Raw genomic sequence first — 22,089 nt, 5'->3', positions numbered from 1 at the left:
CTCAGAGACCTCCGGAGAAAGCCTCCTGTGTGAGACCCACTAGAAGCACTGGGTTGGGTCATTAAGTTTGATCCTATTTGGGGCCACTCCGGAGCATCCCAGGCTTGGCACACCTCTAATGGGACACCCCTGCTCACACAGACCTGGAAAAGTGATAAAGGGTAACCTGGGTCCAGTCAATTAGCACACTTACCTCTCCTATAAGGGCCCCTGGCCCCAGCGGCCTGATCTCTGAGCTGGCTCAGTGCAGTTCCAACATCGCCGGAGGGGGCGTCGCACCCTCTGCTTCTGGAGCAGTCATCCTTTCCAGGTTCAGCTCCCAGGCCCCGTCAAAGCTGCTTCAAAGAAGGTCAGTAGCGCACCTCCCGTGCCACCTAATGCTGCGCCCCCAGGGAGCCACTTCTGCATCAAAGGGGGGCCCCTAGAGTCCTCCACATTCACCGACAGGGGCCACAGTCAGTGGCTGCTGTCCCTCAGAGCCCTGCACAGCCTTATGAGTGAATAATTTCAATGATAGGAATGCACACCAGTTTTTAACTTCTTGACAAGTTTGTCTGTTGTTTGCGCGCAGTTACGGTGGGTGCCATGCCCTCACGGCACCAAAATGAATAACAGTCACAGGATCGGGGCGTATTTACCCCCCTACCGAACGCACAGCTAAAGTTGCCTATTTGTAGGCCGTCCTCCAACTACAAATAGTGAATCCATGTAATTCATTATAAACCAGTATATGCTAATTTTCATTCAACAACTTTTTCATGTTTACTTTCCACACGTGGAGTGGATTTGCCAATTTCCAAGGCTTCTTATGTTAAGGCTGGGCCATCCGAACCGCTTGCACAGAACACGAATGAAGCAATATTCGTCCAAGACAGTGTAGTTTATTCTAATACCCAATGCATTTCGGGCCTCTTGTGCCCTTCATCAGGGGTCACTGTCACTGTCCTTTCAAAATACCCATCTTCGTTGCTTGACTGACGGATTTTAATGGGACAGTCATTGTGATCAGCTTTTTGTGAACTGGCACATTTAGATCCCAATCTACAATAGCTTTATGTAGTATGCTGTTAAGTGTCAGACCCCAAAATCTATTTGGTAAATGGAAAGTATGCAGATTTCTTACCTTTGAGACATGTTAGGAGTTCAGTTTAACAACTTGGTTAGGCAAAGCGCATTAGCTGCGTTTGTGTGAATCATATCGAGCCCACACACTTTAAGAGAATTTGTCAACATAGTTCATATCCTGCATCGAAAAGGCCATCACACGAATCCATATTTCAATATAAACTACGATAGCTCTATGCAGGAAATCTTTAGCACAGTTTCCAACTTTTATCCTATGGGCTCAGGAGGTATATATTGCCCTCAATTGAAATCGTTAGACAATTTCCAAGGCTGTACAGTATAACAAAGTACATCATGCAGGTATGCAGATAAACAGTTGCAGTGACAACAAAGACATCCTAAAAGGGAAATGTAATTGATGAGTTAACTTGTTTGATGCCCAAACACTCCATGGTGCCATAAAAAAGTAAGTAGGAAATGCAGCACATACGAAGTAAAGACCGAGATCAGGAAAGAAAAACAAGCAAACTGGGAATGGTGAACTCTTCTCTCACCAAGTCACAGGAATTGAGAGATAGATGTACTATTCATTTTTGTGCTCGTACAAACTCCTAATTGAGATTACGGCAGCAACCATTTAAGCTGAGCAGTAATGTGGGACCACTGCCTACTATCAATCTTTTAAAATAAGCAAACTTTCTTTTTTAAAGTAGCCCATGTAGTTCATGGGGAAATGGATTGCATTACAAAAAATAGTTTAGATTATTTAAAGGTGATCACAGACATTTCTGTCTGCTGATCCTACCAATTGCAGTAAGTAGCAATTTGCAACTTACTTCACTAATAGTCATGAGGTAAGACAGATTACAAGCAACTCAGATTCCTAAATTTACAAACCATCCTATCAGTACGTACATCAGTTCATAAAACTCAATAATGGTCGCAAAACTACTTGTCGCAATATGCTATCAGGGTTTTGAGACCAGTATGTAGTTCAACTGGTCCTTAGTATCTTTGTACAGGGAAAGCTGGGTAACGTTTTACAACTTTGCTGATGCTAAACTCACCACCACAGGCCCACACAAGGCTGTTTTACAGCTGCAGGATGTCCCACCACCAAATGGCTGGACAACCTGTATGAGGAAAACAGCTGCAGATCCACAGCAGGTACATTAAAGGATGGGGCGAAGTTCAGGAGTTACATTGTCTTGCACGGCAAGGGATGGCTATGGAAACTTTTGTAAATGTAAATGTAAATGTCCAGTATTTGTAAAGCGCGAACGATTCCCCGAAGGTCTCAAGGCGCTGGGGGCTGTCGGGAAAATTAAGCGAGCTATTGCCCAGAGTCGCATGGTGCTGGGCTAATCTGCCGCCGGCGATCGAACCGTGAGCCCCCGGGTTCCGGAGTCAGTCACCCTGGCCGCTGGGCCACACCTCTTCCACTTTTGTGAGGAATGCAACACAAGATGAGATTACGCAAGAGGTGGTGAGTGGCACAGGTACCAAAGGCTGCAGTTTTCTTGAAACTCTGGCCTGAAAGTGGTGGCTGGGCCTGGCCAACAGAAACCTATGCAGGAAGGGGTTGGTTTGCCAGGGTATGTGTTCTGATGGGGGACTGCAGTCAAACCCTTGCCTGTTAATGCTGCCTCTATTTTTAGGTCGAGCGTGAGCTAGCACGCTAGCGCTGCTCTGCGAAGAGCTGTGGTAGTTCAGTACGAAGAGAAGCTTTGCCCACTCCCCTGCGCCTTATTTCCATTGGCTTGTGTGTCTGTCCTTAGTAAATGCTGTCTTCTGTTTCATTATGAGGCTTGTTAGTCCCTCCTTAGCAGTGGTGGTTGGTGACATTTGAAAGTGGTGTGGCGCAAAAGTTAGGGATGAGTTTTAAGTAGCGAGCAACCGTTGCATTTTCTTTTACTTTGTCCTAATTTTGAAAACTGTGTACTCCCATGAACGGGACCCCATCACACCCATTTGCGCAGAATCACAATTTCAACTCATATGTGTGACCACTGTCCTGTCCGCTCTGCAGAGAGGCCAATGGTTGAATGGCCATATATTGTGATCACCTTTTTGACCCACTTACAGACCCTGTGAGAAACCACAGCTCCAGAGCTCTCAATCATGCAAACAAGTGGTGCCACTCAGTTCAACCCATGCACTGTACAAGAGTAATGTGGTACGTGAAAAAGTACATAAATATCCTGGAAGTAGCTCAAATACTCTACATTATCCTGCATATTGAAATTGCAACCATGCAATACTAAAAGCCTACCTGAATGACAAAGCTAACTGGAGAATGCTGATGTCCACCTAGCTGTGGTCCAAAATCATGGTGCAGCAGCTATGACTGCTAGGTACGTGGGCTTTCCAATAAAGAAGGTGACTGCAGCAGGAGCAACCAGTGAGGAGGAGCAGGCAGGTGTCCTGATGAACAGCTGTATGAAGTGGCATGAAAATACCTCCTGTCGCCTAAAAACAAGCACTGTGTGCTGGGGCCTGTAAATAAGAGTTGGTGAACATGAAGGAGGCACCCTGAGTGTTCCCCATGGCCAGCATTAGATTGGACCCCTGCCCTCAATTCTAAGACCTGTACACTGCTCTATAGTACCGTATGAGAAAAGTCCTGTAAACAACTCCCACATCAGTACCTATGTTATTTTTTGGTGTGTTTTACAATATTTTAATTGTGCTGAAATAAGCTGTGCCAGTACTGGGTACATTTTGTTTTGTAGCAATAGCCCTCATATCATCATCTATCAATACGTATAAAGAGTCTAGAAATCGGCAGAAGGCATCTGAGTGCAGAAAAATGTCAAGAGGTGAAGAAGAGTAGAATAGAGGCCGTTGTGTTTTTTTTTATAGCATAAGGGAATGACATCCCACGAACTTAGTAATGCATTAGAAATTAACCTGTATTGTATTTACAAATAAAGTACTTCTGCCTGTGGTCACCTTTTGGTGAAGTAAAAGACAACCATTCTAAGCCCATACTATAATAATACCACTTCCGCTGCATTTCTCTCGCCGTGTATTAAACATCACAATAGAGGTTGGTCTAATTACCTATGGCAAGACATGCATCAGCCAGATTGCAATTCAGTGATATGAGCTCTACTTGAGTACTTCAGCGATAGAAATGTCAATAGCATCTCTCGCTTTATGTTCTTCTAGTATCGAGTTTACTTTAGAGCCAGAAACTGACTCCACTTAGTCCTGTGTCTGTTAACTAGTAGGGGAAGATATGCACCATACATTTTTTTCATTTTATTTGGCAGATTTATAGCGCTCTCGGCTAGAATGTATTGGCGTGCCTCACATGAGCACCAATTACATTATATTACACTACTACACCAGGTCATGTTCATATTTTATTGGGATCACGGAAATTAAACGATTTGGCCAGATTCACAGGATAGGATGCCGGGATTCGAACCCGGATCCCAGTTCTAAAGTGGGCAGCCCTATTTCTGAATGACCTGCGGATGTAATGTAATTTTAACGATATATGTGGAGCATTGACTGCAAGAGGCCTTATGGTCTCATTTCCTTCGACCAGCTAATTAAACATGTAGCAATTATCTCTCAGTACGGAATCCGGTTTTGTGTTACAGTCAGAGTACCCATGATTTTTTAATTCTTACCGCCGTTTCAATATCCACTCACAGGGTTGGGGGCTCAGGCTGCACTTGGCATTAGGGGGCCATTGGGACTAGGGTGACCAACTGGCATTGGTGCAAATTCAGGACGGTGAGTGTAAAAATTCAGGACAAAGGGTCGAAATTCAGGACAAAACTACAGGACAATTGGATACGTTTTACAGACACATCAGAAGTCGCGCAATAGTATAAAAGTAAGCCCAGCCATATCCAAACATATTCAACAATTTGCAAACCTATCCATCATGTATCCTTCCATCTATTATTTCACTCACCCATCCCCTCATCCATCCTTTCACTCATCCATCCATTATCCAACCATCCACCCTTTCACCCTATCCATCTGTACACTCATCCATCCACTCTTCTACCCATCCATCCATTCATCCATCCAGCCATTTGCCCTTTCACCCATCCAGCCATCCTTTCACTTACTCATCCACCCACCCAGTCACTCATCCTTCCACCCTTCCACTCTATCAGTCATCCATCCATCCTCCCTTTCTCTCTCCATCGACCCTTTCACTTAGCAATCCTTCCTTCCATCCATCCACCTACCCATCCATCTACTAATCCACTCATGAATCCATCCATTGACCGTATCACTCATCCATCTCTTTCTCTCATCCATTTATCCTTTCACTCCTTCACTCATCTATTCATCATTTTGTCCATCTACCCTCCCTTTCACTCACTCATCCATCCTTACATCCACCCTTTCACTCATTCATCCATCCATTCACCCCTGCATTTATCAATTCATCAATCCATCTATCATTTCACTTATCCATCCACCCACCACTCACTCATCATCCACCTTTTCACTCATCTATCCTTTCACTCATCCATCCACCCTTTTACCCATCCAGCTACCCTTACACCCAGCCATTTACCTTTTCTCTCTTCCATCCTTCCACTCACTCATCAATCCATCCATCCTGTCTCATTATCCATCTATTCAATCTTTCATTCATTCATTCACCCTTTCACTAATTCATCCAGCCATTCACTCATATACATTTTGAGCGGAGCCTTTTTGACAAGAGGCCCATCAAGAACTTCACCCTCGCTGCATGAGCCACTCCAGGACTGGGACAGAAGCCACCCAGGGCAGAGACAGGATCCACCACAGGAGGGGTACAGGAGCCATCACAGTCAAGGGACAGGTGGGGGGAACAGGAGCCATCACAGGACGGGGGTGGGGGTTACAGGAGCCATCACTGGGGGGGCGGGGGAGGAGCCATCACTGGGGGGGGGGGGGCAGGAGCCATCACAGGAGGGGGAACAGGATCCACCAGAGTGGGCACAGGGGTGGGCATGCAGTATTCTAGTATAGTCTTGGCCTTTTCCAGGGTGGGGTAGGGCACCTCACCCCTTCCTGGACAAGACAACGAGAAGACAGGCTCTTTCCAAAATGTTAGTTTTGCCATCCCCCACTGTGATATACAGTACTTACAGGAGATGCTCCAAGAGAACTGATTTAACGGATTGTCTTCTATACTTTGTTAATCACTGTGGGTGTGATTTTGCCATTTCTTAATTTTATTACATTAAGACTGCATGTTAGATGAACCCAGGTTTGTTTAAAATTTAGTGACAGTATTTAAGCTCTGTGAAGCGAACCTGTGCTGCGCAGTGTAATAAGGGCCGGTTCTAGTATTTTTGGGGCCCTGGGCAGAAATGGAATGTGTGAAGCCCTCCTAAATAGCAGAGACATGATGCATTCAGGGCTGTTTGCATCTGAATAGATGTCCCTGCTCCTGAAGCTGCCGCCCCTCCCTCTCCGTCCCCTTCAAGCACCTCTTAACAGCTCATCAAGGGCTGGAGGTGTCAGGGCTGCCATCCCGCTGCGCCTCTCCAATGCTGCTGAGTATCCGAGGAGCTTTGGAACAGCCTCGAGTCAAGAAGGGAGGTGGGTGGAAGCTGTGCAGGCTTCAGGGTGGCGCGACCGGTGCCCGGGGTTAAAATTACGGACAAATGGCATCCGTTAAAGAATCCTTCACGGACAACGGACAGACGGCCGAAATTACGGACTGTCCGTGAAATTTACGGACGGTTGGTCACCCTAATTGGGACTGAGTCTGTGACTGCTCCTCAGCTCTTGGCAGCCAGTGCAGGCCCAGAACTCAGGCACCACCGGAACGGTCCTACTATCAATGGCAGCACAGGATTCAGCAGAACTGGAGTCATCTGCAGTGGTCTTCAGAAGGCTGATAAACTACTGCGCAGACTCGACTTTTGGGTTTCTCGCTTGCCTGCAGCCTCTGCTACACCCTTTCCCAACTTGTCCCAGGGCAGGACCCATCCCACCCTATGACGAGTTGGGAAAGGGTCGTGTGACCACCCTCTCCACTCCCTGACTGATGTGCAGCCCCAGTGTTACAGGGCTTTAGATTAAAACACCCGGGGAGAATTTCACACGCACGTCTACAGGGGGTGGAGACTAGTCTTTTTGGCTATGTATTTACCAGGCTGATGGCCTCACAACCCTCAAGGCTGTGCGATCCTCAGCCCGGCAAACACATTTGGTTGCGGCCCGACCCACAGGCAGAAGTTTTAGGATGTGTCCCTCGCCGGTAAGCAATCTGTGCACAATTGTTTTTATTAAACATGGATAAACAGTTTGTGTTTTTAACTCTGTGCCAATGGCTGACTGGTGGGGGTGAAAGTAAAAGGGGAGGAGCCCATTCGCCCTCAGTCAGAAACCACCACTTTAGTACAGCCATGTCGTCATTTGTATCCTCCCATGGTTACTGGCCCCTTCACTTAGTTGTTACATGGGGCGCGTACTATTTCCTTTATTAAGCAGCTGGAGCCGGAGCCCGTCGCAGACATGGACCAGGTAAGTGTAGAGGGGCACACGTAGCATCACGCAGCTTTTCAAACAACATGGAGGATGTGGGTCCAGAATCGCGCAACACAACATTTCTTAGTGCCTTCTACCCCCCTCCCGTTGTCATGCCCTCTTCCCCCTCCACCCTCCCTCCCATTGTCTGTGCCTTCTTTTCCCCTCCCGCCCTCCCTCCCGTTGTCCGTGCCTTCTCCTCTCCCCCCCCAAATCCCTGGTCGCCTGCCTACCCTATTGTTGTCAATGCCTTCTCCACGCACCCTCGCCCTCCCTCCCTACAGTTGTCCATGCCTTCTCCCCACTCGTTCCTGTTGTCCGTGATGCCAAGTTGCCAACCATTTGCAATGCAATAGGAGACGTATTGCATTGCAAATGCTTGATTTTTTGGTAATACTCATGAGCATTATACTGTTTAAGTTTACACTGTTAAGTAAGAGGTTGTGGTACTGCCAAACATCTAGGTTCACCGAGGATAATGTAATCTAAGCGCAGTTTTCAAAAAGGTGACCTAGGAAAGCTCTAAGGCAGATTGTCGTTTCAATACGCATGTGCTTCTGCTTTTTGGTTTTCAAAACCATGTCCTTTAATGAAGGATAGATGTAAAGTGCTAATGTTGAAGGTAAACAATAGGCAAATCAAAAAACAGTTTATGATCCGTTAAGGGCATGTTTAGGAAGCAATAAGTAAAACAAGTGGAATGAGGAGTTTATTTACTGCTTCTTACCCGTGAACTGTGACTAGTAGCCCTATCTGCTTATAATTTATGGTTACGCTTCACTGCACTTTATGATGGATTGCCTGTATTTTATGCCTTTCCTCTCATGAATATTTATTTTATTGACATGCTCATCTAATTTAGTTTACAGTATGTGGTAAATGACCATTACACTGACATTTTTACTGTTTTCCAAATCTTACTTCATGCAAAACATGTTTTCTGGTGGGGGCAGGAGTATGAAAAAGAGCTATGCACTCGGTGAAAAAGTAAATGAGGAATATTTCATTGCTTGTCAATAAAATTCAGAAATTAGAATAGCAAATATGAATATTTATCATTGATGTTGGAATGAAATATTAATTTCCTACCTCGATACTCTGAGAATGTAAGGGCAGTCCATTCGTTCATTCAAGTTAAATTGACTCTTATCATCTTCATGCTGCAGGCAGTGGAACAAAACAAAAGACAGATGCAGATATTAAAAAACAGTCCACGGAAAATAGAAATGATCGAATACACTCCGATACTTCAATGAGAAAATTTCTGTGGCCGTTGAAGATAGTCTACAAAGGACTAACAAAACATTCAAAGTCAACTATGCTCTTTCTCGTTATAAAGCAGTTATTTGGGTTTTGGTTGATGGTTTAAGTTTGGCTGGGCTTTTTATGAAGTTTCATTGCACCAGAGCCGTGCTAGTAACTGTGAACTCAAATCTCAAATTGCTGAGTCGGGGCTTTGGCAAGTAAAATATAACTTGTCAGGGATACAAAAGCAGTACCCGGTCCCAGGTGTCCACAAATAGACTTTATGGAAGGCACTAGCCCATAGGTCAGTCACTGGGTAACCAAATATGTTTTTTTGCCAGTACTCCAAAATAAATGCTGTATATTAATGGAACTCCTGTCCGCGGATGAAATTTTATGGTACTAGTGATGCACGCAGGACAGAAGGCAAGGCGTCTGCAGTCCCTCTTGCCAACTCAAATCTTGGGGAAACAGACTAGGGGTTCAAATGTGCATAACTCTGGACCGTTTGATGGATAGCAATGAGGTCAAAAGTTCTGGACTCAGGGAGACCTCTTCCAGGCATGGCCAAAACGTCCCAGGCCAGAGGTTGCAGCTGAGATGTTCCTCAAGGCTTCTGGTGGCAATTGGAACTTGCATAAATGCCTAATATACACACCTACATGAACGCTGTACTGTAGGGCAGGAGATAAGGAAAACAAGATGGCGGACTGCTAAGTGAGCAAAGACTTGAACATCCTAACTTAAACGCCATCCACCATCTTAAGTTACTACACTCCCATTTTTTAAAACTTTCAGTACTGAGATTTTGTTATAATTACATCTATTGTCCGACTTCATTTATCATCACTTTTCAGTTTCTTTCCCCCTTCTCCAGTTTGGGAGTCCATCAGACTAAAGTCCATACGGTCTATGAGGGACCAGTCCCCACTTTAAAAGTCATTGCTATTGCCCTTGTGACCAGCAGGGCCCCCTGTTTGGACTCACTGGCCAACAGATCCATCTCCTCCCAGTGGTCACCACTTAGCGACCTAGAAATCAACCACTGTTGCTGCAGTGCTGAATATAATTCAGAATCCGGTGCACCAAGTCCACGTACAGTTATGTGTAGTTTAAGTTCATATAGGAAAAATCCGTTTTTCTACCCATCCCATATTAGCTTTTAAGTAGTATAAATAAAGGAAAAATACTCTAAGTTATTATCATTTTCTCTTTTCCTTGTTGCGGCAGCTTTGTGGGCTGGCGGCGCTGATCTGCTGACAGAGCAGGGGAGGAGTATTTTACACTCCCTACATGTACATAAATGTGTGACCCGCTGTCTTTGAATGTTCTCCACCCAGGCTGCATTACGCCTGGGTGGAGAACATGCCCAGACCCTCAGTCTCTGTCTGAGCGCTGAACCATCACATGCAGACCTATCACAACCCTGCATTGCAGCGTTGGGATTTGCTCAGGAGAGCCTGGGTGCTTCCTGTGTGCTCTGTTCCTGTTCCGGGAGAGACGCCCGTGGAGAGAGCAGAGAGACGCTGCAAGGAGGTATGTTTTTGTTCCTCCCTCCCATCCCAGATCTGCACCAGCCGCCACTGCCAACAGCCTATTACATTCAAAGTGTGAACATTAATGTTAGACAAGAGAGAAAAGAAAGTCATTAGATGATCAAGAACAATGGGAAAGGAGAGCTTTCCAAGACATCACAAACTAATTATGTTGCCACTTTGAATGTGATATTGGGGGAATTTAGCTTGCTAGAAAGGAAGCCAGCTAAATGTTTCAAATCTTTCAGACGTACAGCAGAGAAAACAAATGCCTTTATTGAATGTAGTGAGAATGCATCACAATAAAGAGCAAAATTAAAATAAGGAAACGAACAGCAGATCAATTTTGTGTCAAGTCGAAACATCATGGATGGATTTAGCGAAAAATAAACAATTGTTTGGACCACAACTGGACAAAGGTATGAATTTTGAACTGTGTTGTTCTTAGGGAATGAGTGCGTTGAATGTATGGTTATCTGAAAGGCTACTTGAGTGAGACAATGATTTCATGTACATTCTAGCTTTAAGTAGGGGCGTAGCAAATATTTTCTTTGAACATTTTATGTTGTTATACGGAGTTGCGTCTACATATAACGTGACCTAATTCTATTAAGCTTCTTATGTACATACCAAAGAACCACAACACAACCTTGGTGTAGGGGTGCTATGAGAGCACAGAAAAGCACAGTAAGAATTAAACCGTGTTAGAAAAGGGAGTGCAAACACATGACAGAAAACATGCATCAAGCTACGAAAGGATAAGCTAAAGCAAGTTGGTAGGATTGCAAACATGGTTCAGAATTATAGTTGATGAACACTCTTCAAATTCACAAAGTCTGTATCAAGCTCTTTTCTCATGTAGTTGCTGCGAGAATGAGTTAAACCCAGCAGCTGTATGATGCTTGTACTGCAGTGGTCATTACACTATATAGTCATTTCATGTTAATACATCACAAGTCATCATTGTTTCCATGGCAATACAGGTCCATATACAGCACAGTGAAGAGCTATTCTGGTGTGCATGCATATTGGTTTGTGTGGAACTTGGCCCTCTCTGCAGGGTTACCCCTCCTTACCCCCCCACTCCCTCCCACACAAACGTTTTGCCTTCACCCCTCCTGTTCATGAATTCCTTTTTGTTGGCTTAGGACACTCTGCACTTTACCATTGCTAATCAGTGCTAAACTGCTTGTGCTCTCTCTCTCTGCTTTGTAAAATTTGCTGTCACCTGCTTTGTACTTTAGATATACTTGTAGGTACCTCGTATATGGTAATACATTTTACAAGGGCCCAGGGGCGGTGGGTGAGATTTGAAAGTGGTGGGGCGCAAAGTGATTTGCATTCAGCACCGCAGCGAGCGAGCGCAGCGAGCGAGCCTGAACCCCAAAAGAGGGGTTAGGGGGGGTTACCCCCCAAGAAAATTTTGAAAAAAAGAAGAAAAATCGTGCATTTTCAAGCAAATTTGAGAAAGCAGGAAGGTTAATAAAGCAATTGTGAAAGTGCAGTTATTACATTAATAGATGGCATAACATAGGTAGCTGCTTATTCAGTATAACCACAGAGCTTCATACATTCCGTCCTATTATGCTCAGGTGCTGAATTCAGACTATAAGACTTTCATGGAAATCTCAGCTCTAAGAATAGAAGAAGTTGCACAGCAGTGTAATGGTTGCCAGGCTCATTCTGCAGGAGCGTTAGGAACTTGAAGAATTACTATAACACGTATAAACATATACATGCATAAAACAGAGTTTGTACTATTATGCAGAGATAGACTCGCGTGCGTACACCCCACATCTATTTTGTGCACCGAAAATGCAATTTTCAAATAAATATCAACATCCAAGAGTTTGCATAGATGTAACTTGAAACAATAAATACTCTCGATTGAAACGTGAAACCTAACAGTCTTTAAAAACTAGCAAGATTCTTTAGTACAAGTCAAATACAGCTTCGCCATTTAAAGGGCTGGGTTTTCAAGATGGCCTAGAGTGAGGTCAGTGTGTGGGCCAGTTTTGTGGCTGTGTGTGGGCTCACTGGGCTGGGATGGTAAACATCTTGAAATCAGGACTAGAAGGCAGTAATAGGTAGTAGTGTGCAGCTGTGGTTGCTGTTATCTCGTGGCATGATTGGATAGACCAGTCACACTTTGAGGGTAGAAGGGCAGGGATGTGTCAATGTAATTATCCTTTAGGTAGAGAAGGATTTGACTGTCACATTTCTTGAATATTATCACCCACATTGCCTGCAGCAATCACAAAAACATGTGGTTTCCCACCCCCCACCCAGACATTATGCCTTAAACAGTCGAAAGGTGCTCGTATTGAAAATGTGGGTGTAATTTCTGATATTTATATGTTGCTGTCGCCCTGCGAGAAAGTGTCACTCACAGTCGTTGAAATGTCACTCATAATTACAGTGAACTTATGAAAATGTCACACATAGCAATCTGAAACCTCGGCAGCTATGAGTTATGACTAAAATGAGCCTTATTATCAGAGCTGCCATTATAACAACATGAGGAAATAAGCAACAACTCGGAAAATCAACAACTTCCGCAACTGTTCAGGTGCTCCCTAAAAATAATGCTATGCATAAAAACGAATCCGTTCCTGACTGCCAGATGGCTAATGTGAAGGACAGCTTGGCATCGTCTATAATTCACTCACAATAATGATTGAGTATGAGTGCAGTAGTAGAAGGTTGTTCCATGCCTCGGCTGAGAAGGAGTGTCCTCTCCTCTGCTGTTGGTTCAGTGGATCTATAGGGGGTCTAAAAGGTCGAAGGCGTCCGGTCGGTCGGAACCAAAAGAGTGCAGGTACTAACTGTGCATGATTACCGGCATAAAAAAATATTCACAACATGGGCATCAGCCTCATTCACTCACTCACTGAGTGGGAGCATAGTTAGAGTAGTATGATGAGGGGTGCCGTGTAACACAGGCTCTTGATGCCCCTGTGGCGCAGGGGGGGGCGGGGGGCTTCAGCCCTTCAGGGCTCCACAAACCACTCAGAGGAACCCCTTTCTGCACCAAAGGCAATTCAAATGTGTGAGATATGGCGGCTCTTGGGCCTAGAGCCGCCATATCTCACACATTTGAATTTGTCTTGGGCCCCTCTTCACATTCTGCAGGGGGGGCGTCATGTGCGTTACTCCACTGGATGGCAGCATGGTGGCACTAATCTTTCAATTGAATTTAGCAACCGAAGGTTGCCTGCATATTTTATGCACACTGTTAACATATTTTTCCAAGAAAGAATGGCAACCGAGATGAAAATCCTAGGTTTACACTTTTAAGAAGCATTACTTTGTAAGGAAATATTTTCAAAAATGTTCGGCTTCAAATGTGGGCTCGGAATTCAACAAGAAAAATAACTTGGCTTCAATCAAAGAGCTTAATCAGTGATAAAGTATGCAGCTTGGTTGCCATACGTGGAGCGCCCCCAGCAGTGCCAAGGCGGGTACAGTACAAGCAGGCCAGGCACCGTACAGTAGAAGTGTGCTCAATGCCTGGCATGTATAATGCCTCTTGCTCACTAGAATCTGGGCACAAAAATAAACAAATGCAAACACACGAGTTTCTGTCCATTTTCCCGCGCCAAAGAGATTACAAAACGATAAAATAAAATAAAAAATGGCTAAGGTTTAAAAAGTTAGTCAGTGGGAAACTTTAAGCAAACATTGTAAGCTTAGAATGTAACAGAATCGTGCCTGGAGAGAGTAGCTCAGTTTGGTATTTCTGGGGTCGTATCATTAGGTCAGAACGCCAAAGAAAACAAATGTTATGTGGCAGATTTTTGAAGCATAAAAACCTACAGCGAAGGCCACCCATACTAGCAATAATAACGTAATTATACAAGGAATTGGCGAATGACACACGGCGGCACATACTTCAGGTAACAGTCAAGAAGAGCGTTTAGATTATCACCGGAGGCTGGACACATAACGCGCCCCGACTCATGACATTTTTTTTTTTTATAACAATACTCACTAAAAGAAGACTAGTCGTCGTCGAGTCGACTACTACAGTACAGTACTATATTGTACTCTGTAACGATGAGACGCAAAGGAGCACTGTAAGACTCAGTAAGAGGGAGCACAGACAGTAGTAGAGGGCGAGGGCGAGGCTCAGGCTCAGGCTGGTGTAATGCGCACACGACCACTCCAGTGACAGTCAGCACACCACGAGGCGAGCCCCCCAGGGCCCAGCCCAGAACCGGATCCTACGTCAGCAGCGCCGCAAATGGCCAATCACTGCATGAGTGACTACATGAAGTCAGACACAGTGATTGGCCATTGTGCAGTGTGGCTGGCGGCATCCAATGATGGATTGCCCTGCCCTGCTGCGAGGTGACCAGCCAAACCTTGGCTTGGGGGGCACACTACCTGCTCGCCCTGTCGCCCTTGTTAACGCCGGGGCTCCTGCATCCCCCCTGTCACTATTGTACTTATGGGGAACTATTATGCGCATGCTCGGGCTAGTTTCAGCCCCGAGCAGCACTTGCACAATAGGACTAGGTTGGTAGCTATGCCTCATCCTGCAGTGACGTGGACTCGACTGTCACTCACACACAGTCAGACCAGCGCCGCCGCCCGGCCCAGCCCAGCCCCCTGCGCAGCGCACTCCCGTTACATTTGGGTGCTGCCCGGATTCCCACCGGTAAATGTATTTCCTGCTTGATAAATGACAAATGTATTTTAAAAATACCACAGTGACAATTAAACTTGCAGCCGCGGGTCCATGGGCTGGTGGGCTACGCCCCTACGCCCCAATGGACGCACCGCAGCTGCAAGGGCCTGCAAATCAAATGCTACTAGTTGGCCTGTCCAGGAAGGATGTGGCTTGGCAGTTCAGGCTGGACTGTTCCCATAAGGAACAGGGTCAAGACTGATTTGCATATAGTTGACTCCAAACTGGGGTGGTGTGGTGAGCAAAAGAATGATGGATTACACCCAGATCCTTGAGACTGGGGGTGAATGTTTGCATTGTCCAGCATTCCGACCATCAATTGTCTCTTTTGCACTAGTTGGCCTGCAGCACTCGTGCCACCCACTAAAATTGCTTTTTAAAACCTCTCAGGCCTGCCATTGCAGCCTGTATTGCAGTTTTAAAATGCCAATTCGACCTAGCAAAATAAACTTTTTCTCACAACATAAGGGAGTCATTGGACATGTCAGCATGTTTATTCAGATTTAAATTCTTTTCATTAGTACCTAAAATTTTGGAGATGTTACATCGACGATGCACTTATATTGTGGGGAGGTGCTTTCGATGAGAACAATGCATTTCAAATGTGGTTCAACATAAACAATGATAGTATCAGATTCACCTGTGAATACAGAAAAGAGAAGCTACAATTTTTTGATTTATTACTGTACCCAAAAGATGGGAGATTACAATCTGAACTTTACAAGAAACCAATGGCACTGAACTCATTTTAGCTACATGATAGTTTCAATACTAAGTCATTACGGGATAATTTGCCAGTTAGGCAATTGTGAAAAAAAGTTGTTCTGAGACGGATAAATTTGACAAACATTGAGATTCATTGAATTCATTGAAGCAGCAACTTGCAATCAGAAATTAACCCCCATCAACTGATTAATCCAGCAAAGGAGAGAGCGCATAACAACAGAGATGCTCTCTTGGAGAGCCATCAATGTTCTAAAGATGGAAGATTGGTTTGTGTGAGTATTTTTAGTAAAATAACTACCACTTTCAAAAAAGCATTGTGAAGGCTTGGCACTTTCTGAATACTGGCGAATTGGAGATAGACAACACCATGTTTGCGTATGGATGAGGTAACAATCTTAAAGATACTCTAGTAGACACCATACCAAAGCCCTCAGGATTGAACACTCAGACACTATGAGGGATGCCAAAAGTGACGGGACATTTCCTTTGTGGTTCCTGCTCAATATGTGAGTTCCCATTTTCAGCTACATCTATAGATCTTGGATTTCATATGCCTTGGGAACTGAGATGGCACATCAATTGTAAAAGTAGGGGGTGATGTACCTTTTGAGATGCCCCTGTGGTCTTGCATATGTGGGGATGACAACAAGGAAAGTGAGGCAGCCAATCACTGAACATTACAGCACAATCCAGTGTTGATGAAATAACACCAAATTAAAGAGGCACTACCTCACACAGGGACACACTGAAGATGATCTTTTCGGATAGTGATTGATAAACCTATGATACAGAAACATTTGCAAGATCCAGAACAAAGTATATTTCATAAGGAGCAAAGATTGGTCTATTGATTACACAGCCATGAAGTTTTTCTAAATGAGAATATTCTATGGATGAGCCTATCTATGGCATGACCGTACTATCCATTAAGCACTCGTGACTCTATTCACTGATCCTTATTTGACTTCAGTTTCTAAAAAAATTGTTACTGAGAATATTTATCAAGTACAGTATTCAGGAATACATATTTGATTTATATAGTTTAATCTAATAATACCATCATTCACCATAACGCCAAACATTTCTGTTTTGAAAGTGCAAGTTGTGATTTTTATGACAGATGATTTTTGTTTACATTTACAGAGAACATTGAATATAACTTTCCAAAAATGAGTACATGGTTTTAGATCAAGTTGTGTGTGGTCTTATGCCTATAAACCTTCCTAGACAACTCTTCATCTTAAATGTGAATAAAAAATAACAAGGGTGCTATTGTGAAGGCTATCACTCCTTTAGTACTGAACTACAGACCCAATAATCCTTGTGCATCACATAATCTAGATCCGTACGGCCAAACTGCTACAGACTGCTACGCATATGAAGCGACTGTCTGCTTTTCAGCCGGTCTCTGCCAAGATGGACAAAGAAAGTAGTGAACTATTAAAAATGGCCCTTTTTGCAGGGTTACCCCAAACATTTGGCCTTCCTCCTCCTCTTTTTCTGACCTTGGTTTTGTTGACTCTGGGATTCTAGAACTGGTTAGCAGTGGTAAAGTGCCCAAAGTGCACGTGCTGCTCCCCTAAACATGATGCCATAGTTGTATACCGGATTGGCATATTTGTTGTATTGGTATGTCGCTTGTAATGCGGCATACCATATATCAAGGGCAAGTGCTTCAAACACTTCTAGTGGGCTGGCAGCAACATAAGTAGCCTTTCTAACCTGTCGCATGCCTACCACTACAGTGCTTGTGTGTGCGGTTTACTTCCACTTTGACTTGGCATTTTAAGCTACTTGCCAAGCCCTAAAATACCCCATTTTTTACACATGTCATCCTTAAGGTAGGCCTTAAGAATCCCTAGTGGTAGGGTGCTATGTAAGTAAAAGGTTGGACATTTACCTTTATATTTTGCATGTTCTGGTAGTGACAAACAGCCTATTTCGCTTTTCACTACTGTGAGGCCTACCCATCTCGTAGGCCAGCAGTGGGACTTCCTTAATATATTTTTAAGATGTAATTCCTGATCAGGGAGGAGTAGCTTCTTGATATTTGATGTTTGGAATGGAAATTATTAAACCTCCTCACTGGTGAAGTTAGAATTAACATTACTATTTTATAAATGCCACTTTTAAATAGAGAATTTTCTCTGTACTTACTGCTCTTTGTGCCTGACAGCCTGTCTCCAATACATGTCTGGGCTGGGTGACAACTACACTTTGTGAATTCCCTCTAGGTAGCCACAAACACAGAAAGGGGAGGCTCACCTGCATTCTGAACACTCATCTGCATTCTGTGGGTCTTCTTGGTCTGGAAGGAATGGGAAGGGATGACACACTTCAATAAGTAGCGTCCTGTCCACACTCAAAACATGGATTTACCCCCAAAGGTTAGCCTGGCAGACAGGACTGGGTTGGAAGGGATGCTAGCGAATTTCAGAAAACCCCTTTGAAGACACCCCTACATCAAATGCAACTTTGGGTATAAGTACTGGGTCTTAGAACCCCTTAAAACAAACACTTTTACTCCTGAACCAGACACTGCTGTCTCTACATTTGCACACTGCCAGAAATGAATGCTGTGCTTGCAGGAGGGGCTGCCACTCCACTAACTGCTTTGCTGTGTTGGCCTACTGCTTGCTGATCAGACTACCACTTTACTACCTACCTTGTGTTTCTGACCTGCTGCCTGCTACCTTTTTGCAGATCTAAACTACAAGTGTTTTCCAAAGGCTTATTGGCTTGTCCCCTGTTAATGTTGGACTCTGCCATTTGTGAGTACCATAGCTGTAACACTGACAACGACTGGAGTGTGCCTGATTGGCAGCATACCTTGAAATGAAACCGACTGCTCCACTTGACTACAATTGGAGTGTGCCTGATCGGCAGAACATCTTTAAAGGAGACCGGGCGCTCCACTTAGGAGCGACTGAGCACCGTTTCAACCAAAGATGCAGCAGCATTGAAGGGAGCCCAACCAGCATGGCCCCACCTGCCTGCATGAATCATGATTGAGCAATGTCCTCTGTTGAAGCCTAAGTGTCCAGGTGCCAGCGAAGGAGCCACATTTCCCCTCCTTACAGGGCTCAATGACACATTTCCTTAACGATCGCTGGGCGCACCGGCCACACCACACTTAAGTACCCCCCCCCTCTATGGTGTTCCCTAACCATGCTGAGCCTTGCTGAGCTTGTTACGCTGGACCCAGGATGGAGCTACCCTTTGGGGCTTGCTGACACGGGATTGCTGCTGTGTACTCCCCAACTGTCCAGCGTGGAGTGAGGACAACACTTTGCTCCCTCGATACCACCGCCTCCCCTGTAAGGTACTTTTGGGTGCAACTGGACCCGCAAGGTCTTTCAAAGCCGAGCCACGTGCTCATAAACAGCAGAGGTCCGTAAACTACATTGGTTCCAAGAGGATCTGTGTCATGCTTGCCTCCAGGAGCCTGGTGTAAATACTGCTTTGGCCACGATAGGAATTGAAACGTCTTTGGGGCCTTCCAGAACTTGAATAGAGGATCATGACTGTTGTCAAAACACTGTATTTACTTACACACTTCAAATGCACGTAATTTGAAAAGTATTAATCATATTTGTATCATTTTGGTCTTAAATTGTTCGGAATATACTATGTTATTTTTCTAAATTTGTGTGGAGTTTTTTGTGTATTATTCACTGTTTTACTGTGTGTGTGGGTGTGTGTGTCTGTGTGTGTTGCACAAATACTTTACGCATTGTCTCTTTGGATAAGCTTGTCTGATATGCGCCACGGTCCCAGAGGGTGATCAAAGGTTATCTTGGTTGGGTATCTAGCTTATCCTGACTAGAGTGGTGGTTTGTGTGGGTCTTTAGTGAATACCTTAGCCAAATAGAAAAAAAAACATTTCTAACATGAATGCATATGCATAAAGGTGAGCAACGGAAAGTGTCCTTAAAATGAAGGGCAATGCTATTCCTGCTTACTCTTGATATATATATTAGTTATAACCCTACCAATTGGAAGAGTTCACATGCTAATTTTGGTCCACTTGGAGCCTGACTACTCTCTGAGAAAGGTATAAACATGGGTTTGAGGATGGGAGTTAATTTGTTAAGTTTAAAAACAATTATCTTTCACTTTCTTTTCACTGATTGGCACTTAATAGCAGAGTGATTACCTAATTGTCCTAATAAACCCAGAAACCTCTGATATGGTCTTGAGAAGGGCAGAAACATGTTGACCTAACATGGATTGGGATGAAGGTCTCACTCCCCTTGATTGTACATCTACCTTCTGGGGACTGGCAGTTTTAAGCTAGTCTTTTTTCTCATTCACTTTGCACTCTGCACCTGCATTTGACTCCACCCATACCTAGCTCTCAAAGGGATACCATCGCACCATAATTAAAAAAAAGATCAAAGAGCTCCTTCCATATCCCCTTGGGTGGGAGCCAGTAGTTGTAGCCCACATCACTGAATTTCTATTCTTGGTGTGAGAAGGGGCCGCATGATGGAGCATGGCACCTTGGCATGGGTAAAGGCTTTCATTCTTAAAAGAACATATTTTCTTCAGTTATAGGGTTTTTTAGATTTTGATCTGAAGCATCACATGACCAACTACATCTGTGTGTGTGTGTGTGTGTTACAAAATAGACCTTTTGCTTGGCCGAAACCTTGGTTTTCAATGTATATAGCCCCCCCCCGACCTGTCGGACATAAAATGCCTTTAGAGCAACATGTCTTGCAATTAAAAAGTAGGACTATTGTTTTTAAGTTTTACATGTCCTGATGGTGAAAACCCCTGTTTTTTTGTTTTTGCAACTATAAGGCCTGCCACCCCACAGGATCATATTGAGTAACCTTATCAAATTTATTAAGTGCTAACATTTGATTGGAAACAGGTAGGAATGTTGTATTTGGACTCAAATGAGCTGTAATCTAAAATCTTCTTTAATGGTAAAGTTGGATTTTAGGTAACTATTCTGAAAATGCCACATTTAGAAAGTGTCTATTCTCTGGACCATCTGGTGCCTGCTGCTAGTGTCATGGGCTACTTGACTGTGCATGGGTTAGTTGCTGGACTTTGTGTATTGCTCCCAGATTGTAAGCCAAAGGGACTAGATCTTGGTAGTCTGGGCCATCCTGCTTGAATTACTGCGGGTGGAACTGTACCATGCCCCATTTAAATTTCAAAGTGCTACCTCCAGCTCACACACAGAACAAGCATTGAAAATGCAATAGGTCTCACCTTTGATTAAGTTGAAGCCATTTGCTTTGCTAATGGTATTGTATAGCAACGCAAATGGCTTTAACTTAATGAAAGGTCAGACCTATTGCATTTTTGTTATTTACGTTGTTAGCGTAGAGCTCACGCGACAGTCGAGTCGTCATTATTATTTACGCTTTCCACATAGAACTCCTGTCTCAAAAAGGCAGCATGCTGCTGGGGTGCTCTCAGCGTAGTGCTCACGCCCCAAGAAGCAGCAGGCAGCCAGGCTGTTATTATCATTTATGCTTTCAGCATAGATTGCAGGTCTCAGAAAGTAGAAGATGGCCGGTTTGTTATTAAAAGTGGAACCTTGTGGTCGCTAATATTTTGCGCGTTGCTTTTAGTGAGACAGATTAGCAGAGCCGCACTGTTCAAGGTTTCCAGACTCTTTTCGAATCCAGGCGCTGTAGAACTGTTTTTGTTTTTCCCTCATCTCACCAAAGACGTTGGCAGATTTAACAAGCCAACTGATTTGTTGTCGGTGCCCTTCGGCTAACTGCGTTTGTCTAGGCCAGCATGTCCTTCCTCATGTGGTTGAGGTCTGGTGTAATCATAGGACCCAGGGGGAAGTGCAACATTTAACAAGTTATCAATCACAGGCACCGTCCCCAGCTTAATAATGTGTTGGTTTTCCTCTCGAACGTCTTGCTCTAAACGTGCCATGCTCAGCGCAGCTTTAAGCCAACCTTCTTTGCCTCTGCCTATAAACTGGTTCAGTTTATAGTTTTGCATTTAAAGGTCTAGGGCCCCGGCGCAGGTATCATTAGTGCAGCAGGTGCAGTGGTTCCAAAGTTTACGACTGTGAGAAGCTCTCTTCACCACGATGATGGCTGTTGTGTGCCACAGAGCAATGGGTAGATGAGCCATTATTCTTGCATGACTTGAGAGCCCACAGTAAACTTGTTAAGTCACTGTTCGGTTCCCCTTACTTACACACTTTAATGAACATGTTAAAAAAAAGTAGCTCTGAAACCTGAAGAGCCTGTAAACTTCACAGGGTAAAACTTTGGTTCTGCCCTTTGCTGTCAATCAGGCTCCAAGACATCAAATTAGTGTATACGCTAGCCACTGTGTTTGTTT

General features: G+C 44.3%; 1 protein-coding gene across 1 annotated transcript in view; it reads right to left on the bottom strand.

Moving 5' to 3' along the window:
* PIK3C2G (phosphatidylinositol-4-phosphate 3-kinase catalytic subunit type 2 gamma) overlaps positions 1-22,089 on the bottom strand; it is a 2,201,800-nt gene that overhangs the window by 1,528,939 nt on the left and 650,772 nt on the right. The window contains exon 7 of the mRNA XM_078674033.1: positions 8,656-8,726. Within this exon, the coding sequence (XP_078530159.1) occupies positions 8,656-8,726 (71 nt within the window). The remainder of the gene's footprint in view (positions 1-8,655; positions 8,727-22,089) is intronic.

This window comes from Lissotriton helveticus, chromosome 1_1 (genome assembly GCF_964261635.1).
Source record: "Lissotriton helveticus chromosome 1_1, aLisHel1.1, whole genome shotgun sequence".
Taxonomy (NCBI): Eukaryota; Metazoa; Chordata; class Amphibia; order Caudata; family Salamandridae; genus Lissotriton; species Lissotriton helveticus.
This window is presented reverse-complemented; position numbering and strand designations above follow the sequence as displayed.